Here is a 27235-nt window from a genome sequence, read left to right as displayed (position 1 = left end):
AGTAGTTTGCACAGTGACTGCCTTTTTATCTGGAGAGACCTCTAGAGAAGCCTCTCTCTTCCCCAGACATCCCTCTGTGGCAGTGACTTGTGGAGAAGCCTCTCTCTTCTCTATGAGTCCCTGTTCCAGCTTCTCTGGGGAAGCGGCCTTCTTCCTCTCCAGAAGTCCCTCTTCCAGCCCCTCTAAGGAGCTCCGATGAAGGTGAGCCTGGACGGATTCAGCAGGGCTCTTTGTGGACCATGTCCTGGATGGCAGAGATGATGCCCTCTCTGTCAAAGAAAAAGCCTTCATCATAGTCATAGTCCATCTGGTTAAATGACTTGGCCCGGATAATTCTTATAAATGGCTTTGTCTGCTCCAACGCTGCAGACACCAAGCAGAAGAAAATGATCCAAACTAAGAGAGGCAGGGAGCTGCTGAGTTAGTCAGCAGTTTACCAATCTCAGCGCTGGCAGCTTCACTCTTTGTTCTCCTGCTCTGGTTCCTCTCGCAAGAAGTTCAGAGCAGTGTCCACCACCTCTGGTACCAGGGGTGAAGTACTCTGTTCAGGCTCCAAGAGCTCTGTGGGTTTAGCATCCACTGTAGAGAGTGGGCCGATGGTGATCTGAATGCCACCAAAGATTCTCAGCAGCTTGTTGTAGAGAGAGGGAAGGAGGATTTGTACATCCTCCTCTGCTCCTGGGTGGACAACGGAAACAAATCTGAAGGCCGTCCAATGTGACCTTCCCGTTGAACAGCTGTGAAAGCTGCTTTTCTTTCCTCAGCTCTTCTAGGAACTCTTGCTCTATCTGACTGAAAGAGAAGTGAGAAACTGTGGTCTATGTCAGTTTTCCTTAAGTGTCAAAGAATAAAATCAGTGTTTAAAGTACAAGAATGGAGTCTCATGACAGTTTGTGAAATAGTCACAAAATTTATTTTACTGATTTGTGTACATGAACACAAATTTTCCATTATTTTGGTAACAGTAAACTATTAACCTGTAGCAACTACAGCTTCATTACACTTATTTACGATTATGTTTAGGCACTTGGTAAAGGCTAAGGAAAGATTGTGGTTTGATTTAATGCAGAAAAGGTTCACAATGACTTCAGACACAATGTGTTTATTTTATTTATAAATGTAACTAAAACCACAACTAACTTTAAAAAGACCTTTTGTTTCCCCAACCTAACCACAGATGGGACTCTGTATGTGAACCCTGGTCTCTGTTGTGTTGTGTTTTGTGTTGTGAACTTTGAGTGCCCGCCATCCACCCCCATAACCTCCTTGCAGCTCCGCTGCCATTAATGAATAGAGTGCTTCCTTCATTCAAAATAGATTTTTCCAACTGAAATACATTAGGTTGATACTTGTTTCTGCAAAAAAGTGGAAATTCCTGTCCATGTACACAAATGAATACACTGAATTTCATGACTATTTCACAAACTTCTGTTAGAGTGGTTTGGAAACATGGAAACATGACTCCAAACTATTGCTAATGTTGCTCTGTATCTGCTTGATGTGTAAATTAGCAAACTATTTGATAACTTTATAAGGTGATAATATGTCAGTGTTGGGTACTTCTGGCCTGTTTTTGTGCCCCCAGATGGCAGAAAAAATATTAATGCTGCTTTAAGTAAAAATTTAAATGCAGGATCTTCTTTTTAATACCTTTACATATATTTCTTCTACCACTTGCTTACACACATACATATATATATATATATATATATATATATATATATATATCACTCTGGGTGGTCCAGTCACAGAGCTGTTGTCACTTTTCAGTAGCAGTCTACTAAAACCATACATCACGATATACCTTTGCCAAAGGCACAACTACTGCACAACACAGGGACAGCATATTATTACTACACTGTCTTTGGTTATTATCACACCATATATCATTTAGGTGAGTGGGACAGAGAGCTTTAAGATAGTATATATTGTTTATTGCTTACTAAGCCTCAGTGAGCCCCAGTGAGGGTGTTTTAGAAGAAGATGGTTTATTTCCTCAGAGGGCACCCAACATCTTGTATCTGATCCCCCTGTTTGCTTTGCGTTAAGCCAGGTTTCCAAAATGGCTACCAGCATGATGGCCAGATCTTAATGGCTCTGTCCTTTTCCTCACAGAGAGAGGCCCGCCAGAGAGTGTCAGGGAAGGCCGTTTCTTGTTCCTCTGTACCTCCATGGTCCCTGCAGACCCCTGCATTCCTTCTACATGGGGAACCAGAGCCCTCTGGGAATTTCACTGACAAAGCAAGCATTTTACAAGCAAATGGTGGAAAACCTGCCCATGGGGCTGACCTGAGCCTCTTCTAGGGGAATAGGCTCTGTAATGCAAATCCTTCCACCTGCAAAAAGGGGAAGCAGAGATTTATGCCCCCACACACGTACACATGCTGTTTATTAGAGGCTAGCATTCACACACTTCCGTGCACGTACAGGCGCTTTGAGTACATCAGTCAGTACATAGGTGCTGTCGTGACTGTACGTTTATGTTTCTACATCAGTGATTTATAAAGGATGTGATTTAAAGGCATAGACTTGAGCGGACAGTCGCTGTCTGTTTGTTTACTATAGTCCTGTGGGAATTTTGATGGGATTGTAAATGTTCTATGTGCAGTTGAAATAGTGGGGGAGATGTGTGTGGTCCTCTCCAATGATGAGCACAGGCCAAACACAGAACACAGACTTTGCTGAGTCAGGCCTGTGAATAAAAGATAAGATAATGTATGCACTGGAGGCAGAATGCATGCGCAAATCCCCATACTGCTTTCATAACATTGCCTTTGACTGAACTCTGTGTTCTCAGACTCTCATTCCCTATTCGCTGAATTATCTTATAGCAAATCTTAAGTTGGATACTCAAGCTAGATCAATGTAAAATCAAAAAGTAGCTTTCCACGAAAGTTATTATTTTGCCAAAATTCACATGATTCAAAAGTTCAGTGCATGTGCCTCAGTTCTCATGTCAAGGTCAGATCCAAATTGTTTTGTTATTCAACTGTTCATTAACTTTGAAAACCCCTCTTGACGTAGATCGCCTCCTCCAAAAGAAATATTGCCTCCTGTCCCAGTCAGACTTATGGCTTCATAAAAACATTTTATAGTGGAACTGTAACACCCAGCCCTGTCGTCTGAGACCTGCACTGTGCACAGAACTAGCACAAATCTATCCATTTCTCATAGCTTAAATAAGACCTATGTGCAACAAAATAAGGAAAAATGTAGCTTAACCCTTTTTATCAACCCACCTTTCTAATCCTCTGGCCTTTTATAATGTAATTCATAAACGCTACAGAAAGTCTTTAAGAAGACATATAAATCAATATTACCATTTCCATTTTGTAATGAAAGCTCAGCTGGAAAATACCCAAGTGGCTGAAGTGGACTGAAGGGCTGAATCACCAAGTTGATGGATGATGGGGAAATTCACTCTTTATCTTGTTGCTGTCCATCTTTTTTGATGAACATGAAACCAGGCCAGTAACACATGAAAAGCACGTAAGACAGAGTTTGTTGTATCCTTGGTGTGTATTTAATTAGCCACAGAGCAGGTGCGGTCACCTTCAGGAAATGTATCGACCACTGAGTGAGTGACAGCACTAGTGTAATTTCTCTATATATCAGAGCACGAATAGTTAGCTTAGATTTATTACATGAATTGCAGTGTCACAACCGATTTATTCTGACATAACTCTTTGAAATTAGTGTGGTGTGGGCCAGGAGCGTCCACTATTGTTGACACACTGTACACGGTTTGAATCAACTGTGAATTAAACCACACAAAGCCCACTGGCACCTTGCAGACTGAACAGGGCAAAGGATTGTAAAACAAACAAACAAGTGAGTGCTGTGTTCCCTTCTCAGCTCTCCAGGCCCCAGCAGTAATCCTGACTGGACCATTATACACTAATGGCTTTGGCATGCTGTTTTGAGGTGGGCTGCCAGGTCTACCCAGCCAGATCCCCTCTTTTTCACCCAGCTGAAAGTGCGGAGCTGGGAACCTAACTGCTTGAGAGGGAGCTAGCCAGGACACATAAGCAAGAAAAACAGTGTGTACACAAATTGTATTATAAAAAATAAAAGAGGATCCTTTTTTTCATGGATCATTTAAAATTAATTCATCCTATCCATACAGGCTTTCATGAGGACTCTTTCGGTTTGTCAGTGACTCATTTCATGCCACCGTGTTAGCTTTTGAGGTCAGAATATGGGGTACTCCCATTGAGGTTTTCTCTAGGCCACGGCATCCTTGTGGCCTGGGCTCTCACCCTGGGAGACTGACAGCTCTATCTCTGGTAGAGACTCAAACATTGGGCTTCTTCTAGGATCAGGCTAAGTCTCTCCCAGGAAACATAAAGACGATAAATCCCATTAGTCACACTTCAGAAATTAGAAGAGTCTGAGTAAGAAAGTGTGAAGAGTAGGGGAGGGGTAAACAGAAGCCACAGTGCAGATGATACAGAGCCAGTGTGAGAAATATATCATGGGGTCATATTTGTGCATGTGAGCATTTTTAATGCATGTGCACATGTGTGTTTTTTTCTATAAGTCTGTGTGTGCTTCACAGGCCAATGCATGAGACAGAGAATGTGAGAGGGTGCAGATGCCAAACAGCTTTTAGGTGTGCGTGTGTTAATCTTTGTGTACACACAAGTGTGTTCCTCATTCCCTGCACACAGCCCCCTCCACTTTGGCAGCCCACCTCAATAGTTCCCTTCCCTACAGCGATGACGCAAATGACCCACGATGACTGACCCCCACGGTAAAACCTGTAAAACATTAGCCAGCGTGAATAAGAATGACTCTTCGTACTCTCTTCTCAGCGGGTAGGCAGGGAAGGATTTATAGATGTCCTCCTAGCGGATGGCTGCCGTGCTGGGGGGGGGTGTGGTGGAGGAGAAGGTGGGGTGAGGTTTTTCGGAGTCACCTGGACAAAGAGCCAGACAGTTTGGGTCAGAAACTTGTGTCTGCTTGGACCCAAGCCTTTCCACTCTCTATTCCTGCAGTTTTACTGTACACTGTACACACCCCTATTAATTCTTAGCACTTTAATAACTGTTTTCCTTTGCCTTCTCCTATTACTATTGCCTTGTGTCCAATTAAATTCAGTTTATGGAGACATTTTCAAGGAGGATTGATGTTTATTCAATGAGTTGAAAATATTGAGTTGTATATATTATGGATGGAAGGAATATTAATACCCATACCTATCTACTTCTCATTTCCATCTGTTATATGTGTTTCTTAATCATGTAAAAATCTAACCTTTAGGTTTTTTTTACCCTGTCATAATGTAATGATGTTGATAATTTACATAGCTGGTATAGACTGATTCTGCAGTCCAAATGCTAAATTTAGAAATCTCTGAGGCTGACATTTATTAAAAAAGTAACACAAGCTGATCTTTCTTACCTGGGTGGCCCATATCTGTCTACACTTCAGTGTGAGAAATAGATAAAGAGCACCAGGTAGACCTAGCGGGGTTCAATTATCAGAGCTCTACACTCAAAGCTTAGGTAGCACTTAAAATTTATCCTGAGAATTATACTTCACTAGTTTTCTCCAAAATATGTATTCTATTTTAACTGGTGCAACAAAATTCTCCAATTATCCAAGAAGGCAATCTTGTAAATATGCATTGTCATGATTCTTTACAAATATATCATCAGTCGATAAGGACAGTTTCCCAAAGAGGGTCCCAAGAGAAAACAGCTATATGGAACTAATCATGAGAACACCTCCATCTACAGGTGCAAAACAAGATTACACCTCATTTTCAAAGCCATGATGAGCAATATAGAGTTCACAGTGGCTCTAACCCCCCATGAAAGTGAGTACAAGGATGTTTGATTGTTGCCTTGATGGTGTCCTTACGGCTAAGCTCCTGTCATATCCAAAGCCTACAGATAGTGAGACTTAGTAGAATCTGACCTACTTTCTTTGTGTGAGCTGAAGTGAAAGTGAGTGCAGGGATGTCTGAGTCAAGCACTGCAGATGTCAGAATATCTTTGACAGAGAGCAGTGATAAAAGAACAAAGGGGGAATAAGTAAGAAAATATTCTGAGACCCTGAGGCAGTGGGTGTGAGTCTGAGTGCATGTGTGTGTATGTGTGTGTGTGCACTTACGTAAGTAGGCGTATGTGTGAATTCATGACTTTGCAGACCTTACTGTAAGTGAGAGCATAGTCAGTTTAATTGGACAGAGAGGTGGTGCATAAAACCCTTGGGTCAAGCTGATTGGAAATCCTGCAGACTGATCTCCTGGCTCTTCAATGCCGCTTTAATTAACCCAACCATGCTGAAAGATCAGCACTCTCTCTTTTCTGCTTCTCTCCTCTCCAAACAGGAGATCTCTGGTCGACACTTTTTGTAACTGTGTCCTCAATGGACACTGAATTTGAGACCCAGTAAATCCAGTGCACTAACAAGCTAACACAGCTACTGAAGATCCAAGTAGACACATATCAACTCCTCTCATATCAAGCCTGTAATGAGGGACAAAATTGGACACGGGAGGCAGCGGAAGAAAAAGAATGAAGGTCTGATCATGAATGAATGATTAAGAAACACTGCGAGCAGTTATCTTGTACTGAGCTATATTAGGCCGAGGCTGTTTCCGGTTCCCTTTCCAGACAGATTTAGAAAAGTGCTCTGTAGTAAGTCGATGACAGTGGGTCGGGCTTGTTGCGAGGCTTCAGGTTGATCCGTGTGAAAGTGGAGCTTCAGTATGGGTGCTGCTGCTGTAGCTCCGACCACTTCACACCCGCAGGGAAGTGGTTCTCAACTGGTTATTGGCTGCAGCAAGTTAAACAACAAGCATATTCCAGTAGTTTGTTTGTGCTTTGACACCATGGTGTTTACCCAGCACCTCAGAGGCATGGCAGCTTGCTGTGGGCTGTGGCTTAGAGCCATGGTGGTGGACAGGGCATGGCTGCATACTGGCATCCACAGTGCTGCCCTCTTAACACTCTGGGTGAGAGGAAGGCTGGGAGTTTACTTGGCTGGCACTATTTTGAGTCATGAGAGAGCAGTTCATTTAAAGAGGGCGGTGGGCATATTTTGGCTTGCTGCTTTCTCTGTATTTCTGACATTTTCACATCACCTACTTACGAGTATTCTTCCCAGTATTTACTTTTATGGCTATAAATGTTTCTAAACAAACTGTCATCAAGCTAGACAGTAAAAGACAGGACATAGAGAGGTCTACGGACACTGACTTAGGACCTCTTGTACCAAGACACACAAATCTAAATCTGTAAACATCCCTGTTCTGCATACTGGCCATGAAGCGATTCCTTCTTAGAGTGATTACACTGTAAGAAATGTGGGACAAGATCCACATTCCCTGGTTTTGGGCAAAAAGACATAATACAGCTCAGCTGAAGCAAATATGAAGTTTCATCCATCTGAGTTAGCTGAATCAAGTCAGTATCTTCGTCCTGGTAGTCATGTGAAGTTAAATTGCTGGTGTTTTCATTCAGAAACAAGCCTACAGTAAATGCAGCTTCTGGGAATTATCACTCTGCTGCAGCTTAGCAATGAAACACGTTCAAGGTAACATAATGGGGAATTTGTGCTAAAAAGATTGTAACATCTGACTCTAACACTAACTCAATTTAGCCTACTCAGACTGCACAGACTGGAGTCTCCTTCAAAGGGTCAGTTGATCCAAATTACTAAAAAATAAAGGATTCTCTCACTTATTTCGAGGGATATCTAGCCATGCAGAACATTCTGGTTTAATTTGTCCAAGTTTTGCCTCCACCCTAATACAATGACGGTGAATGGAATTTTGTTTTTAGTGCTCGCAGCACTGAAAAGCAGCATCTCTTTCCAGGAACAATGCCTTGGTTACTCTTGATATTCCAGAGCCCACTGTGTACAGGCCTCATAGGTAGAAAATAGTTCCAAAGAAAACTGTTGACATTGAGGTCTGTGGGTTATCCACAGCAACTAGGACATTGTTCCTGGAAAGACACATTACTGTTTAAGATTTTAAATAAATTTCTTAGTGCTGCGAGCACCACAAACAAAATTCCATTCATGGAAATTAAACGGATGCTTCAAAACCTGGACAAATTAAACCAAAACTATCTGCTTAGCTAGAAACCACTAGAGCAGTGACTCCTAACCAAGGAATTATACCCCAGGGTGCACCTCATCAGTTTGGATATGTGGACAGCTTACATAATTTGAGAAAATAAATAATGATATTGCAAAAAAAAAATCTACTAGTGATAACTGCCAGGAAGAGCTTTTGTATTCATGTCACAATAACTGATAAACTACAACAAAACCCAGTCAGTTGTATCACCACATGCTGTGATTTAGAATGTGTGAAAACTAGTAAGCAAGTAGAAATATTGATGGAAAAATAGTTCAAACTTCCAGCCGCTGCCTCTCCAAGTGACAAAAGTACAAGTGGACGCTGCCAAAAAAAGATACTAGACTAAAGTCTAAACATTGATGATGCCAGAATCATCACATCTTGAGTATAAAAGAAGGATCCCTTTGCTTGTCTGTGCCTTCTATTAAACTGCAGCTATTACACCGACTACTTCATCTAACTAAACTGTTATCGCTTCCTCCTCTTGTTTGCGTCTTGAGAGCATCACTCTGGATCATGAAAGTACAGTAAATCTCCAGAATGCATTCACGATGGAGCCAGAGTCCCATAAAAATGCCTCAGACCTCATCAAGTGTGTCATGTTACTCTGGTAGCTATAGCACCGTGATTGAAAGACATACTTCCATTTTCAAAGACACAAAGCATTTTTTTTTCCTCCTGAGGACTGGTTTCAGTCTCTTATAAATCACGTGTATTGCTATAAGTGATGGAAAGCCACTGCTAGACCTGGCTTATTCTGAGTTATGGGGCAGCATAATGAATCTAGCAGAGGGTGAAACAAAGGGCATAACTTCTACAAAGTTGTTATTTTTCCCAGTAGGTGCACCAGAGCTTTAGGACAAAAACAAATCCATTTGGAAATTTTACTGCTTTGACTGTGTTATACTGCCTGGAGGGTGTCCATGAAAAACCAGGAGATATCTAAGAAATCATTCATGTGTGGTTTTACCTCTTCAGACATAATATTGGCAGTGAGCTGTCATATGTTTTAAGTATAATCTTAGGCCACTCTTCTCCATCCTCCTGGAGCAAAACAAGGCAATAAAGATTAGACAAGACTTTTTGTTTTTCTTGTTTTTTATCACTATTGTTTGTAAAGGATTAAATGACCTGAACAGAAGACTTATAGCCTCTTTGCTATTTAATCACATCTCTTTTTTCAGCAGTACATGTTTTAAGATGTTAGCTTATTGTCTAGTTCTGCTATTTTTGCTGATATTGTTGCTTGCTGTCTCAGATGAACCAATGATGTTTGTGCTACAGCCATTTCTTGTTTATTCCAACACTGGTGGTTTGAAGTTTGAAAGAGCTGAAACCAAACTTTAAAATTTTGTTTACTGATTTTCCAACAACATTTGAACACAGTGGCACCAGACTGTTTGATTTAGTGAGTGAGTAGTACATCATCCGCATGTATTTGTTGATCAAATTTTTTTGAGCCAGTCTCAGAGGAAATGAACTACATTGCAGCCTGTAAAGTCACTCTGTGCAAAAGGCTATCTGCGGTGCTCAAATTTTATGCTCAGCTTTGACTTAGTGGGTTTTTCTTTTTTGTTTTGGCACATCAAAGGGCCCATGTAGACTTCTGTGTAGTCTGGGTCTTTCTCTCTGAGCAGGGAGATGAAAGGTTGGGTTACATAAGTTCGTAAGAGCGAAAGGCTGTTTATGTGTGTGCCTTGAGAGTCTCACTGATTCTAGGACCTTCTAATGGAGCAGGACTCTGCCACGACCACGGCGGAGCCTGCTGCCAGCTCCTATACTGTAAAAGCAAAAACGCGTCATCGGAGCCCTGAAGGATAAGACAAGCAGCTCACAGGCTGGATCTGGATAATACTATCATTTAAAGTCATTTACATCTCATACATGAGCCTTGTTCCTTCCTTTTCCATCTTGTATGTTTATTTTGAATGCATGAAAAGGTATGTGCTTGTTTGATGGAGTTTTAAAGTGACGCACAGATATTATCAAGCTGATGATTGCAGCTGTAGTGATCAGGCTAGAAAATGAAGGATGAGAGAATGAAGCTGTTTGTTGAGAAAGGGCAAACTGCTCATATTGCATTTTTTTAAACAACCTTCTAAATGTCAAACTATGGAAAGGCTGTTGTGCTTTATGAATGGGTGTGCACTGCATTGTGTGTGATTGTTCTATTAGTGAAGTTGTTTCCGAACTGTCAAGGTTGCCATTTTTTGTGGAACAGTACCCATTGTTGCCAGAACCTTGACCAAAGGATGAGGTGGACAATAACTATCCCACAAAAGTAGCCAACAAACCAGACCTCATGTCCTACCCTGCTAAATATGTCAAAGACACTGTAAGTGATCAAAATGTCACCTAAAGGGTCTGCTGTGACCCTTTAGTGTGAATCCTGTGAATCCTGACTTGATTTACAATAGAGGTCTGTAAAGGCGTTTCAATCAGCATCTTACTATGAGTGATAGGATTCTAAATGAATGCACCCCTTTTTCCCAAAGTTGTAATTGTCTTGGTTATTTCACATTAAACATTTCTGTCTGTGCTCGTCTCACTAGTTTGAAGAGGGTGGGGTTCAGTTAGAAAAAGAGATTTAGCAATATTATAGGCTACTGTCAATCAAACATGATAAAATCATGCCCACATAGTGCTGATGATACACATTAACTGTGACTTTGAGTATTAAACTGTTCATAAATAAATATGAAGAACACAAAGATTGAAAGTGTTCAGGGATTTTAAATACAGGGACTATCGCCAGAAAACAGCCTGATATAAGTTTAATATAAGTTTTAAGTAAGCAGTAAAATACTATTAATAATGATAATGATGACTTCAGTTATAAGTTAATAAACATTAAAAATGCTAATGCTTCACTGGGATGACTTTCTTCTGAAGAAATCTCAACTGTGGATTATCTTGATTACTCAGGGCTTTGTATCTACCGAAACACATTGCTGCTGAACTTAAATTTTTAATGCTGTAAGGAACACAAACTAATTTTCTAATCACCTTTTCTGAATTGGAGTGGGAGAAGAAGTGTCAGGACCAGATAACTTAAAAACCTCAGCACATAAAACTGAAGCTATCTGTGTGGTTAGACCCAAATAGAGGTGTATATGAGTGAGGGGAAAGATGAGTATACATTAAGAAACATCCCTCAGTCTTCAATTCAGTATAAATATCACTGCATTTTTGCAGTCACAACTGTACAGAGTGAACTCCCTCATAATAAAGCAAAAGGAGCAGTTACACCGCTATGGTATTTGTTTAGATCTAAGCAGCGCGGTGGGAAAACACTCCACAAAACACCACTGTCCAGACAGGCACATAGCACTGGCGACTGAAACCCACGTTTTTTCTAATGTTTTCCCTCACAGCATGACACAACTCAGTGACCTCCACTGACACAGTAAATTACACCTGAATTATCAATTTGGCTCTTATACTGAGCCCCTTGCCTCAGTGTGTGCAGCAGCAATTTGTCACAGCGACATGCTGAGTTTTTCTGGGCTTCTCAGTTCTGGGGCAGAGATTCCTGACAGAGGCAGGGGAGGGGGTGTGGGGGTGTTTATGTTGACTTGACTCTCCTGCAACGTGTTCACCTAAAATCAGTGACAGAGCCGCACCGATGCATTTGGTGACTCCCAAGAAAGTGGAAAACAGGTTTACAAGGCCTGTGGGAGGACACAGTGGATGGTAATTAGACAGCGTAAAAATCCTCAGCCTCCACCATCCCCTTAGGCAGTGAATAGGAGCTAAAGTAAACCAAACCTGACTGTGAAATTGCATTAGACGTCTGCGCTTAATGGAAAGTGAAAAAAATAGACAAAACCCATTTTTTGCATTTATGAGCGTTTCCATTCTCCCCACACTTCCTCAGCTCTTTGCATCACCACTCCTGCTCCTCCTCTCTCCCACTACCACACAGTATATCTCCGTTATGGTGCTGCTTCTGTTGTAGGACACTAACAGAAACAGGATGTGCAGGTCTGCGGTTTGAACATGTTTCTGTCTCTGTTTTCCCACAGATGCTCCCCCGCTCAGATTGGGACCACAAGAGAGGCTCCCGAGGATCACAGGTTAGCACTGTCCACAGAAAAAGAGACACACTAGTAGTAACAATAATGATAAACAGCTGACAGGAAAACACACACACACAGGAACTAGCTTCCTGATCCCTGTCACTCGCCTACACACACCTTATAAATGACGCAAAAGGCAAAAATCTGACCACTAATAAGGTCTGTTCACCCACTAATTTTGGCTGTGGTTAAACAGCATGTCCAGAGGTGTCACTTCCCACCAGAGTCCTTGTTGTACTCTGTTAGTCCAAAGGACGCAGGGCCTGTGAGTTGGCTGTAAGGTGCTGCACAAGCCATTAAAGCCCAGGGAATTGAAACTAGAGGGATTTGGCACAGGAGACATAGCATGTAGAGGGCAGACACATGCGGCCACATCCTTGAGATTACCTTTCCCATCTTTTGGGGGGCATACTGTGTGTGTATGTGTTTGGGAATTGATATATTGAGCTGCTACAGAGCCACAGGGCTGAACTCTGGAGTATACGAAGAGCAAACAATGCTGTTGGCACTGGCATGGCCATATACAGTATGTGTGTGTTCTGTACTGCATGTTCTCCTATCAGGAGGATATCCTTTGGAAATGAATAGACTGTGCATCTGGGCTGACAACATACAGTATGCTTGGGTAGCAGCGAATGCCGCAAAGTTGTGTTTGGAGGGAAAATTAGGGGATTTTTCATGAATAGTGATCATAACTGTGCAGTGCAGGATTGGGCTTGAAATCAAATTATACACTGTATAATTTCCTAGAGATGCTAAGGCTCATATAGTGGTATATCTGTTCCCAAAATCAGCCTTACAGCATTATCCCCTCAGAGTGGAGAAATTTTCAAATAGCATGTTACCCCTTTGAATTATTGTCCAAGGCTCAAATCAATTTGTTATGTGGGGTTAGTAGGCAAGCACATATTTTTTGATTGATGCATTCCCTAAGCTGCCATTTAAATTCAGTGGTCAGTTCAGTCTTTTTTTATTTGGATTGGTGCTACACGTTAGTCAGTGGAATCCCATAATAGTCCAGAGACTGACAAGACGTGTAAGAAGTCGAGGCTTATGTTGGCATCTCTCTCCATCTCGTGGCTATTTTCCCTTGGCTCCGCTCTCTCGGGCCAGGTTGATGGTCAGAGAGGCTGGTAGCGCTTCCCCATGGCATGGCACGGCACCTCGTAGCGTGTGTAAATCACACACTCCACTCTTTAGCCAGTGACCAGAGTGCTTGATTGATCTCCACTGTGTTATGTTCGCCAACATGCGCACATTAGCAGGCTCAATTTCCAAACCACATCTCTTTTTTTTCCCCTGTCCAAAGCTTGCGGTGGATGTTTTAGCTTAGGAATTGACAGTGAAGTTATGTATGGAAAGAGCTATTTAAATATTTGTATTCGACTTGAAAACACATTGGTTTTGGAACATTACCCGTGGAGATTATCAGAGAAAAGAGTGTTTGTAGGCCCGGATCTTGTGACTGTTATTCTAAATTACAGAAAGGCTGGAAGAATGGTCTGTGAGGCAGACAAGCCATGACATTGCAGTCATGTTGAAGATTTCTCAAAGTCATTGTGAGCACTTCAAACACTTGAGATCAGCGTTTCTTAAACTGCTGGGTTTGGGAGTTGAAAAAGGTCACTGCCCTTTTTCTGGTTGCTCCCATCATGACAGTCTAGTGGAGTATTTTCTCATTAAATTGAGTCCTGTGGCAAGACTAAATTTAAGGCTGAAATAGGATGGAAACATTTAACTACCTGCGCTTTTTGACTGTCCTCTGCCTGTGAAATAATTGGATCTGCCCACAAATGATACAGAGGCATTAGCAATTTTCAAACTCCTACTTTTCATGACGTGGGATAGTAAAACACCTCTGAGCTGGTGCCATTTCTCTGAGAGAGACAGAGGAACTTGGTTTTATTTATAGTATGCCTATTCAGTTTGCAAGATTTTGAAAAACTTGTGACTGTGCCCACTGCAGTGCTGATGATGGATATATGTTTAACCACTTGTATCATGTGGTAAGTCATCGCTCACTCGTCGCCTAGCATAAGCCATCTGTTTTACCTCATGCATCTCTTTTGTTTGCTCTGTCCGTCATTTCTTGCTTCTGCCTCTACCAGTCTGTCTGTGTGTCTGTTTCTCTACCTCTGTTTTTTTTAATCTTCGTTGGCTCCTTTGCTGGAATCAAACACCCTGAAATATGTGGAAGGAAAAACAAGTCTCTCCTTGGAGATGAGATGCATGCATGTAAGGGGTCAATTGGCCTGACCTTTCCCAGTAAATATTTAATGAGGCAGTTATTCTTTTTTGTTTTGTTTTGACCCCCCCTACCCCACCCCCCCACTCCCAACATCACCCACATCCCACCAACACCCCCCTCTTTTAATAAAATATGTAATAGCGTGTAATTGTATCCTGGCTGCAGCTGAGGACCTGGCTCAGCACAGCTTCAGTCTTAGCTGACGGAGGGGTTGTGAGGGGAGTTGGGTCGTGGCGGGGGGAGGGTTGGTTTGGAAGTGGGAAGTTTTGTGCTGCTGGGCGTAGTTTTGGCTGTAGGAGCTGAGGCAGAGAGTCGAGGAGTGTCTCGGTGGAGTTTTGTGTTACTGCTCTACTGTGATTCACACTGTATCACTGCTCTGTTATTCTAAGTAGAGAACATCACCATCTCCCAGGCTCCTCTTCGACTAATCCATCTCAACAGATGTAATCAGGGCCATTACACTAACTGCACTGCCACTGAAATAGAAAACTGTGCAGTAATGATTTTTCAAACATGCTAAGAGTTCTGCATAAATGAAATCAACCTGAGAAAAAATAATGGACTCACTTAAGTATTTATTTTTAATATATCTTCCAGTTTCTTGCTCAGCACATTCCTACATTTCTCAGAGTGTGAGGGTTTGTGTGTGGGGTTAATTGCAACGTAAGCCACACAGTGAACGTATCTGTGTGCCTTATTAAGAGCCAGAGTTGCTTACATTATCGAAATGTGTTTACTAAGAGAATCAAATACCTTTCTTTCTCTAGTAGGCCCTGAGGCATTTGTCCAGTCTCTAGCTCTCCCATGGGATACATTATATTCTCACCACTGCACAATTTCAAGAAGCCCACACATCACTGTCATTTTACCAGAGGCTTAGGGGACTGTATATTTAGATGAGGAAGTCAAGGGGTTAAAAGTGCACGTAGGGGACCGTCTCAGAAATTGCAAATATGTGACCTCTCTGTCTGTGTATCCCATTAATAATCGTCATTAGACAGAAGGATCAGTGTTTTGTTTGTTGCACCAAATGCACTTCATCTGTTTTCTGCAGGGTTATTGGCAAAAAAAACATGTGGACACAGGAACACCAACAACATATTTCCATCGCTCAGCATTGTTGCAACGGTCGATGGCGTCACTTGAACTAAATTATGTTTCACATGAGAAATCTAAATTATGTGGGATGCACTTATACACACTAGCTTTAAGCAGATAGTACTCAGCTCTGTTTATTTTATGCATTTTTTAATATAATTTCAGAGATAGGTGTAGTTTGATTTAGTTATTCATCAAAAACAGTCAGATCTCCACTGAATTATTTGCAAATATTATCTGGTCCATTTTTGGTGCACATTACTGCAACTAAAGCTAGAGACACAGCTGAGCAGGCCGTGAGTACAGAGAGGCTGTGTGGACAAACAGCTTCTCACTCTTCAGGAGTGATTGCTGGTTTGTTTTGACTGGCCCTCGGTTGGGTTTACATGAACTGCTGCGCGGGTGTTAATCTATGGCATGTCTATTGACGTACTGTTCCAAACTGCGTTCACACAGGCAATTAAGAACATTGATCATGTACACTGTTGTTATTCATAAAATGTCATAACAGAATGTTTATGCATGGTTTAGTATATTAATTGGCTTGCTGAGGAATCATAAAAAACTGTTTATTGATGCTTGTAGTCAGTTTCATCAAATGTAGCAGCAGAAGCTGGGGGCTTGAGACCAAATATCACACAGCTTTGCAACCAAAGTTGCTGGCACAGTGGCTGGATTAGAAGTATAACTGGGTGTGTAAAGAGCTGGCATCAGTCAAATCAGGAACTTTCCTGCTTTTAAAGGTGCCTCCTGCCAGTTAAGTGCAAAAGATTGGCCAGCCACAAAAATACCAAAGGGTTGCAAGCAGGTAAAAATCCACATGCTCGAAAAAATGACTTCTTAGCACAAGGTCACTACAGTGAATCTGGAGCGCACAAAAATAGACCTATAAGTTTTAAAAATTAAATAAATGCTGCTCTGAATAACCCAGCTGTTTAGGCACCCTTGAGCAAGGCATGAAGTTGTAGTTTACACTCACTTGTTCCACAGGCTGAAGTGTAACATACTGTATAGCGTTGTTTGGCTGCTTCATGTATTTAAAACTTAAAAAAAAAACACTTATTTGCGTTCTTGCAGAGAGTTAGATGAGAAAGATCAATATCACTGCCATGTCTCTAAGGTAAAAATAAATCTAGAGACAGTTTTTCTATTTGGCTACATCTATCTACAGGTAGAGACTGAAGAAACTAGGTACATTGTGTTAATTATTGAGCATCATCGATGCCAGCAGATTTTGTTACCCTTGGACAGAGTCCAAGGGTAACAAAATCCCCCCTGTCCCCCCCCCCGTTCCTAGTCTTTATGCTAAGCTAACTGGTTGCGGATGGTAGCTTCATATTTACCATAGTCAAGAGACTGGTATTTTCCTCGGCAAGGACTCAATAAGCATGTTTCCTAAAATGTCAGACTAATGCTTTACCACGTTCTCTGTGTTCCTGGGTCAGTAGTAGTCGTTTTCAGAAGTTTTCAATGTCCCAAAAGGCAAAATAAAAGTGCCAGTGTTCAATTCAATAGGCAGTGTATTTATCTGGCTGAATGAGGGCTTGTCAGTTTGTCACTTTCCCACCATGCAGGCTTACTGCTGCCAGCTGTTTTCATGGCCACTGACTGTGCGTATCTTGCCTATAAAAAGAAAGATTGATCCATCTCACTTGGAAACAAAGTAATAATGAATAAGTTTCATACCAAGGAAGCTGTTGTTTTAATGATCAAAGAGACAGCTTTGTCTTTTGCTCTGTAATTTAAAGTCATTACTCCCATATCTCCTCCACACAACTCTCTGAGGTGCTGGATCCCAGACTAACTCTGAAGGGTGTATTTCTCAGAAAAATCTCCACAGAGAGGAGTGTGAGCCAGTGGCAGACGGTTGTTGACAGTTCCCAGATGTGAATGTGTGTTAATATGTGTGTGGTGTAGGGCAGTAAAAAGAGCTTGTATGCTTGAGGAACCATGTAAAAATAAGTAATTAAGCACATATACAGTCTAACTGGAAAGTTAAAATACATTGATTTTAATCACTCTGTTTAATGGACTTTACAAACACTACACGTGTGTCCAAAGTAGGAAAACCCACTATGGTATTCTCTGAGAAACATTAAGAATTTTGCAGTGCGCCATCGTAACATCTGTCCAAAAGCTTTTTCCTGTTATACTTGCAGTTCTTTTTCCCAGACAGAGGTCACTGCGTGGGGCTCATGCAAGATCTATCCTCTCAGAGGATGAAGCCTGCAGCTACAGAGGTGGCCATGGCTGATGAATGAAACTGATCATCTAACCTGACAGGAAATGCTTATATAACCTTATGATATTATGTAACTTACTCTCAGTTTGATCTGTTACAGGATGTCCATTGATGATTCTTAAGTTTTGGGTTGCAGATTGTTGGATGATTAGGAACATCAGGAGGTACCTTTCAGCCAAGAGCTTTTAAGGGATGCATAAAAGTTTGAGCCAAGGATGGTCAGGACTTTACATTCTTTATCTTTCCCTGCAGTCAGCTTTGTTTAATAGCTCAAAGCTCTAAGAGAAGTTCAGAGAGAGGGTTTTTCAAGGTAGACATACTCTAACAGCAAATTCACTCTAATACAGCAAGTTTATGGCTTGTATATCGTAGCAGACAGGTTTTACCACTTTTTCAGGTCAATAAGAATGGGACAAATTCAGTGGAAACAAGAGCCCCACTGTGTCCCAAAGCTTACATCTCAATTGCTACCCATGCACCTGGAGCCTTTCACCACACTTTATTTTTCATGTCAGGTTTTGGGCATTAAGTGGCTTATTCCCGGTGCAAAATCAAACCCAACACATTCATCATTCCCTCCCCTTTTATGGCCACCTAGGTCCAGTTTCGGAGTAAGTCAAGCTTAGTGACGCAATGCTCATCCTCCTTGCAAAGTGTGCTTATCTGGGTGCACATGTGTGTCTCTTTGCTGCTTGCTTAGGATGATGCCTTCTGTATTTGATTATGCCAATGTCACGGTTTATATTTGTGTCTGCCTTGTTGTATGTTCCTTATGTTTGAGCTTGAGCTTGAAGATAAGTTTTTGTGTGCTCACACACATGTTTAGAGATGCCCAGACCCCCTTGAGCATCACTGTCCTGCCAGATGTTCTCCAGCAGCCATATTGTCCTTTAACCCCTATTTAGCAAACTCCTAAATCAGCCTGTAAATGAGCTGAGAGACATGCGTTTACATCTTATTCTCACAGCATGCATTAGAGCAGAGTACAGGAAAGAGGGGAGGTAGAAGAAGAAGAGAAGATGTATAAGAGAGGAGGGATGAGAAGAGTACAATAGTTGTCTGTCCAGAAATGTTCCATAGGAATAGTCCCACAGGAGCACTGTGCCAACACTGGTCGTATCACATTTATTAATAAAAGTGTATCGTCACCACATGTGGGGGGGTGCCCTCACATTGCTGAACACACATCTTTTGTATTTTTGCAGACCAATAGGAATATTACATAAATACAGTGATTTATCTGATGTGACTAGGAAAATAAAATGCTAAACCTTCACTGTTGCCACAAGTGGAGGCAAATGAAAGGTGTTCACATGTGTTGTTCAGGTCAACCTCTTGCCACTTAGCCAGTGTAAACAGAGTAATTCTGGGTGCCTGGCAGCTGGTGTCAAAGTGAATGGGACATTGGGGGAGAAAAATCTGATAACATTCTTTGGGGAAAAAGGGAACTCGTGAGCTTATTAGATAAATTAGCTGGCAGCCAAGACTGACCTGTGTTTAGTTGTGGTTGTTCAACTGCTCTAGGCGCAGCAATTAAGAGTGGGCTGTGAACTTTTCACTTTACCCTGTGAAAACAAGGCCAGGTCACACTACGCCAGTGTCTTCAAAGCTGCAGGGCAGACGGTTAGAAACAGACGATGGCTGTTGGCCGTCTGAGAGAGGTCAGGAGTGAGGAAGTCAAAGGTCAGATTCTTGCTGAGACATTGCTAATGACTCCATTCAATAAGCATCAAGTACTACACAGCTGTGCTGAACACGTTTCAGCCAAATGTTGTTGTTGAGATCTTTTAAAGGCTGCTAGTATGTCAACTCCTACTACTGTGAAGAACCACTCCCTGCTCCTCCTCATGTTTTGCTTTCTCTGAGCTAAAAGGAGCCATATAAGGTATAGATTAAAACATTTGATGTGTGAGCGCTTGTAAGTGTGCATGTTTATGTGCGTGCCTGTGCGTGTATTGCTGTGATACCACAACTACAATAGACCTTACGAAGCTTGGCAGAATCTCAGTCTGACACTATGAATATATCAGCTGTAAGAGTGGCCCAAAATCAATTATCTATTGTTTTCTTATTTTCATATTGCTCTTGGTTTGGGTATTGTTCACCATTACCATTTGTTTTATTATGTGCCATGTTGGTTTTTCCCTGAGCTAAGTGCACTTTTGAAACATGATTCGGTTATGGCTTTGTGTGCTGCCAGTGTCCTCATATAATACATTCTCTGTTAACATGGGACAAAGCTCCAGACGAATGTTAATTTTTGCTGCTGCACAATTGGCCTCCCACATTAAATTTGCTGCAGCAGCTTTCAAATCAGTCTTTGTCTTTGTTGTGTCAGCTCTAGTTTGTTGTTGGGATATGATATTTTATGACTGAAGAAAGACTAGAGTTGAAAGAAGTATTCAGATCCTTTAAAAATAGCTACAAAGTAATGCAATAATAATCAATTTCTAGGAAAAAGTATTTTAAAATTTTTTAGCAGTTCAATTTACTGTAGAGTTATGCATCATGTTTTAAAGTCCAGATAGTGTACTATGGGTTTATCAGCGATCAGAGGCACACAAATAAAACTGATGAGAGCAGTGAGTCTGATACATGTAATATGACCCATTGTTTATATACAAATATTGGTTAGTTCAACTTAAGTTAGGAACAAATACCCTGGAATTGTGCTTAAAAATAGTATTTGAGTAAATGTATTTTGTCAGTTTCCACCAGTGTGAAAGATGAAGCTTTTTACACAGTTTTGTTCTACTCTACTGTACAATGACAATAAAGCCTATTCTATTTTTATCTTGATGCCAACACATTAACTACTGTATAACATCAGCATAGCTTGACTGCCAGTTCTGTAGGATAAACAACACAAGTGATGCCAGTGTTACCATTAACCACATTATGTTCTCACAAGGGAGCTGCTGACATAGTTTACGCACCTGCTCTTCACGCCTGCCACCAAGAAGCTGCACACAGCCGCTATCAGACCCAGGCATTAATTAGCATCAGCTCACAACAGCAGCAGTGTGAGGTTTATTTCTTGTTTCTCTGTCTTCCTGTCACCCCATAGTCATCAGGCACCACTGTCATGGTGGACATAGCAGTGATGGGAGAAGCTCACGGACTAATCACAGACCTGCTGGCTGACCCCTCTTTGCCCCCCAACACCTGCACCTCACTGCGGGCTGTCAGCAACCTGCTAACCACCCAGCTCACCTTCCAGCCACTGCACCGGCCACGCCCTGCTCCCCTGCTTAACCCCAGTGATGCCTACACCTGCTCTGACTCAGAGGAGGGACCTGAGAAAGGAGAGAAGACATCCATCCACAAGGTAAGGACATTAATGAAGATCAAGTGTCGTGATTTACACTTTACTGGTAAGATATGCAGTTCTAGGAAACCTGGGTGAAAGTGGATATTTCACCCAAATATCATAAAAGTCAGAATTGTTAATCAAACGTAGTCAAGGCCCAGACACAAAACAATTTTATTTGGAAATGGCTGAAATAATCCTTAGATGGAAATGCAGTCCACCTTATTAGGGCCAAATGATTTATACACCACACGGTGCTCCCCACACATGTTAACCTTTTAGCCCATGTTTCAGCTAATGAGTGTTTCCTGCTCTCAGAGCTTTTAGCATCAAATGAAGGAGTGTATTTTCATAGAGTTGAGTGAAGAAAAATAGAGCTTGTCTACTGCTCGGAGCACTGTTCTCCCTTTCATAGCCACAGCTGTGTCAACATGACAGATGTGCAGAGCCAGACAGTGTGTGTGTGTGTGTGTGTGTGTGTGTGTGTGTACGAGTGTAGAGAAGAGGCAACATGAAGGTGAACATATCTCTCAAAAGGTTACAAAGAGGGACGACTATGTGTCAACGAAATTGGACCCCCACCACTATTATAGATCCAGCTATTTACTGTATCTAAGGAAGATACCTATCCTGACTGTTTTGGAAGCTGGTGTGTGCGGTCAGTGGCTGCCATGCCATCTACCCAATCGCTTGTGTGACAGGTGTATTTTTACATCGTCTGAACTTTGTTAAAGTACCTAAGACAAACTGTGCCTGTGGAGTGACCAGTGAGGCTGCACTTATTATGACTCCCCAGAGATGACGTGCCCAGCTCTGACTGCCCGTGAGGAGAATAGCAGGGAGGAGTGAAGGCGGTTAGTGGAGGAGTGGAAAGCCATGCGCTTGCTTTTCTGCCTGCTGGCTAAGAGTTTGATGTCCACCGTGGTGCATACTAATGCCTTTCAAGCATTTTTCCAAAACTCATTTATTGTCCAATGCAGGGCATGTTCTCTGTGCTGCAGAAATGCCAATGCCTCAGAAGCACATGCTATACAAACATCAAAAAGTTAAGTTAAAGAGTTACATTGATCTCACTTTCCTCATTTAAACAGCTTTAGAAATAAGTCCCCTTACACATTTGAATTAACACTGGTGCAGCAGCAGGCAGCAGCTGTATTTTCTTTTTTTGCAAGGATGGCCTGGTTTTGCCAGGCAAATTGCCGATGGTGATGTGTGTGTGTGTTTCTGTGTCATGGTTGTTTCTGCTTTTAGTGTGTGTCTTCAGGGCTTTCATTAAACATGGAACAATGGAGCTGCAAAATCATACTACAGCACCACTTTTTAAACACATTAATTAAACACATATTTTCATGCAATTTTAGTGTACACTTGTATAAGACACATTAGTAATACATTATTCACCGCACTACATACACACTGATTGTGCTTGGCTTTTTTGTGGGTGTGTTAATCTGCAACTGAATTCAATGCATTCTAATATCAAAGTCATTTTCTATCTTTATTGGGCTAATATTAAGGTTATGGTAACAGCTCCAGAGCAAATCTAAGTAAGTCCCCTAAAGTGACCTAAACCAACACCCTGTGTGAGTGTATGCGTGTGCTTGCTCTCACAGTATATGACGCCTTGCTGTGAATGGGCTCATTCAGGATTCTGAGGCGATCTTTACTAGGTCACCATGCAGAAGGCTGAGAGAGAGAGCCTGCCATGTTTAGTGCTGCTGTGCCAAGGCTGCTGCATGGCACTGAACAGATGGAGGCATCGCAAGGGCACAGACCACTGGGAATCACAGAGAAAGAGCAAAGAAAAGACAAATAAAGAAAGCAGCCGATAGAAATGAGACAAAAGAGATTTACTCTTGGCTGAATCCCTCTGATGGAATGTATCTGTGCAATGCAACACTGACATTGTATGTAATAATGTACCACAAGTAGCACTCCTGGCACAGCTGCCTGCCAGTATCCTCCAGTCAGTGATGACCGCAGTGTTGATTCTCTGTGAATAAAGTGAAAAAAAAATTAAGAAGAAATGTCTCCAAACAAGAAAAAATTTCCAAGTTATATCACCTGCATCATTTGTTTCATCTTAGGCAGATGCAGGAAAAACAACTGTCTCATCTAGATGATCCATTTGACTGGAGACAAAGCGAATAAGCATTTACTTTATCTTGCAGGTGGGAGTACTTTTAGAGCTTTTATCTAAATGCAAACACAATTACAGCAATGTTTTTTTTTGACTCCCACACTTAATCATTGGTGAAGATTGTATTCATTTCCAATACAGTGATGAGGAGGGTTTTCCAGTAGTGTTAACTGTATATGTGTATGTATATATGTTTTTCCTGTGTGTGTGCAGCGTCTGAGGCGGAGTCTCCACCCTGGTCTTCTGAGGAGGATCTCCTCCACATGGACCACCACCACCTCTGCCACAGGCCTGCCCACCATAGAGCCTGGGCCTGTACGAAGGGACCGTAGCGCCAGCATCAAACCCTACCATGAAACACTCACCTGCAGGTACCTGAGCTACAACTGACTGTTACCTTCATTCTCATTTTTTTCTTTTCTCTCCCAACATAAACCTCCTCTGTCTTCAGACCCTTACTTGTGTTCAAGCAAGGATCTGAGCAAATGCAACCCCACTTTTACTTTATTGTTACTTGCTAATTAGGACCTGCTGTGCTGTGCTGTGTATTATAGGTATACATGACTATGAGACAAATGGCTACCACAGAATGACACATCACTCCGAAGGCTATGAGATTCAGTCCCAGCAGTGTGGCTGTAGTTGTACCAAAGACAGCAGTGTGAGTGAACAGTAATGGTGCAGCAGTTTGGAAAAGGATGTGTGTGCAATGGGAGCCAGAATGGAAATATGCCCCACAGGCGAACGCATTAACCTGAATAACTAAACTACACATCAACTCTCAGCACATTAATGCTGAAGATAGCATAAGACAACACAAAAGTATTATGGTTGTAGGCCTGTATGCATGTGATATAATGGACAGGGCATGGCTTTATATGGGTGTTTTTAAGGTTCCTGAGTACAGTATTTTATTTTGGGGTGAGGGGGTGTGTGCACGTGTGTTGTAGGACTGAGAGGGTTGCAGGTTATGTGTGCATGCGGATGAGTGTTTGTGTGCATTCATGTGGTACTGTGTGTGCAAGCATGTATGTGTGTGGTGGGGTTTGTGCCTGGATGCATTTGGTTTAGCCAAAGCTGTTGAGAAAATCTGACCTGATAGTTGCATTGTGTTCAGACAGGACTTACACAGATGCAGTGAATCAGTAGAAATATAAAGATGCAACAGTCACATATTCTTGAAAACACAACAAATAACTGTTTCTGCTGTTTTTTATTTTGCCATAAAATTACATTGCTGCATTAAATCTTGAGTAAACACGGTCCTAATTTATTAGAGTAGTTATGATTACTAAGTGAACTCTTTCAACATAATTTACCATGATCAGTGCAGAGATTGTATTCCTTACAATTACATTGTGATTACTGTGACGTTATGTTTTGATAATCTTAGAACAGCTCAGGGGAAAGAATGTTTTTTATGAATTTCAAAGGGGTAGAAAATGGAGATTCAGCTTGAAAATCTTCAGCTGTGCATGTTTGCGTGCACTTGAAAATGAGTTATCATGCATGCAATGTTTTTATGATGTGGATGCTCAAGCAGTGCAAGGCAGCACGTGCTCCCTGTCCTTAAAATATTGAATATGCCTCAACAAGAAAGAGTCTCTTTCAGTTTCCCCACTGTTGAGTTTGTTTCACAGGCACAAAAGTCTTGTGATGGAGGCGAAGGGGACAATTACAGCCATGTAACTGTACATGGTGTAGGTTCAGAAAGCCATGTCTGACTCAAAGATGTGGTGAAAACAGCCTCCATGGATTCAAATAATACAGTTTCAGCTGATGGTCACCTTTGTGTTGTTCAGTTGCAAGAGCTGTCTCCAGTGGTGAAAAGTAACACTAAGGTTCAGCTTCTAGTTCAATCATTTGTTTTGCTCTACAGAAGCTAGCATGCTAAGCAGCTAGCCCCAATTCAGCCAGCCATCACTTTCCAATAGCTTTCCTTAAGTATCCAGTCCATCCATCACCATCACTGCTCCTGGCAAGAAGCTACATTTAGTGGCAGAGAAAACTTACAAATAGCCCCTTTTAAAAGATACATGCCATGTCAATTTAGATCTCTTGAGCTCAGTTTTCACTACAAGCTTTATGCCTGGAACTTGAGATTTGAATCAGCTTGCTCACATATTTACCAGACCAGTCAGCAAACTTTTAGATAAAAACTAACTCACTGCTTTTGCAAACTCCCTGAACTTTGCTAACAATTGTTCAAACTAGGTGTTTTAGATGTAAAATGAGGCATGACTCTGCAGCTGCATGGCCTATTTCCCACCTCAGATTAATTTAGAAACTAATTTTGGTGGATTGTTTTTTTTTGTTTGTTTTTTTTTTTGTGAAGCAAAGACCAATCACAGGGTAGCAAGTGGTTTGTCCAATCAGGTGTACAAAGGGTTTGTTGTTGGTGACTAATTGAAGGGTACTGTCTTATAGTTGGTATACTGTATACTCTTATGCAGTTTACTTGAAATGATGTCTGTCTCAAATGAATGTATCCATGTTGCTGACAACAAAGGAATCTGTATATTCTTGTGCGTCAGTATTGTTTGTTGTGATGAGATTTGTTTCATGAAGCCATTAATTTATTATGGCTGTACTGTTAACCTGAACTGTTCCCATAAAAACACGTGGCTCTTGTCTTCCAAGGTAGTGGTTTAAGCCCAGCTGCCTGGAGAAACTAACTAGCCAGCCAGACATTGTCTGCAGCTCGTGTTAGATAGACGCAGCTACAGTATTTGCTTAGACTGAAGATTAGATCCAGTAATATTTCCATTGCTTTTTGCCCTATTGGCACATAGAAGGTCTTCTTTATAAGCACTTATTATAAAGGGGAGATCAGTGTGCTGCTGCATCCATCAGGACAGATCATGTAACACATGAGTAAAAGCAGCTTCAGTACCTGCACAATGTAAAAATATCTACTTCTGTTAAAATAATGTGTGTGAAATATGAATTGAGCCTTCTGCAGAAAGTTGACCTGCTCACACTATAAGGCCAAAAGTATGTGGACACGTCTGTCCACACTTCATCCTCACTTGTGTGTACTTTTGGCCTGGTGCTGTTTTTATGTTTGCCCCCTTTGTTTTGATTACAGGAAATCCTAATTTTACAACATGTAGTTATATTTTAGATACTAGTTTGTGTCCACCTTTGTGGCAAACATTTGGAGAAACAAGACACTGCTCTAGTGCACAATATGAAGTGCATAGGGACATTTTTTTTTAGAGTGGACCAACACAGTGCCAAAGTTTTCTAATGCTCTTATGGCTGAATGGGCGAAAATCCCAATAACCAGGGTACAAAATCTCTCTCAAAACTTCTTTGAGGGATAGAAATGCTTTTGAAGATTTTAAGCTGAGTTAACACTAATCACAGTAGGTGTTCTACAAATAATGCTAAAGTTTATTGAACCATTTTTCCTCCTCCAATTCCTTTAATAAATATGTTTATTTGTTCACAATTTACTTTACATATGACAGTTTATCCATAAGTTAGTACTGATGTAATTTACTAGAAAATTGATTTTAAAAAGTCTTCAACTTCAACTGTCCTCAACTGCTCTGAGCAAGGCACAGTTAAAAAAAATCCCACACACTGTTATGTTTTGTATTGAGTCCTCCAAAGAACTGTGTGGGCTGTGTCTGTCAGTGGCTTGTTTGGGTCTGTTTCGACAATGACAGTGTGATACTTGAACAAGTTCTGTAAATGTAAGCACACTGAGCAGCTTCTGTACACAAAGCCCTGTCGCCTGGTCTTCAAGCTCAGCCCAGCCCAGCAGCAGGCCCCAGCCATGGCCACTTATGGTGGTGTGAGTATAAACAAACACCTGGGCCTCTCCCCAGTCACCAGAACTCCACAATTAATACACACTCAAACACACGCACACACACGTGTGCTCGCTTAGACACACTGTCACAGCTGCTTCTTCTGGCACGGGTTATACAGACACAATTGTACAGAGAGTCTCTGGGTTTAGTTTACTGCAGCTGAGAGGGCTCTCTTCTGACTAACACTTCATGTAAATTT

At 41.6% G+C, this 27235-nt stretch overlaps 1 protein-coding gene across 8 annotated transcripts in view; it reads left to right on the top strand.

The window, feature by feature from the left end:
* The window catches only part of LOC108892246 (cGMP-inhibited 3',5'-cyclic phosphodiesterase 3A), a 125889-nt gene that overhangs the window by 27568 nt on the left and 71086 nt on the right, over nucleotides 1–27235 (top strand). For all 8 annotated transcript variants that reach the window (XM_051073262.1, XM_051073259.1, XM_051073261.1 and 5 more), the window contains exons 2-4: nucleotides 12124–12174; nucleotides 20833–21093; nucleotides 23429–23586. In XM_051073262.1, coding sequence (XP_050929219.1) covers nucleotides 12124–12174; nucleotides 20833–21093; nucleotides 23429–23586 — 470 coding nt within the window. The remainder of the gene's footprint in view (nucleotides 1–12123; nucleotides 12175–20832; nucleotides 21094–23428; nucleotides 23587–27235) is intronic.

Source organism: Lates calcarifer, linkage group LG10 (assembly GCF_001640805.2).
Source record: "Lates calcarifer isolate ASB-BC8 linkage group LG10, TLL_Latcal_v3, whole genome shotgun sequence".
In the NCBI taxonomy this organism is placed as follows: Eukaryota; Metazoa; Chordata; class Actinopteri; family Centropomidae; genus Lates; species Lates calcarifer.
Note: the sequence above shows the minus strand (reverse complement) of the source record. Positions and strands in the feature narration are given on the sequence as shown.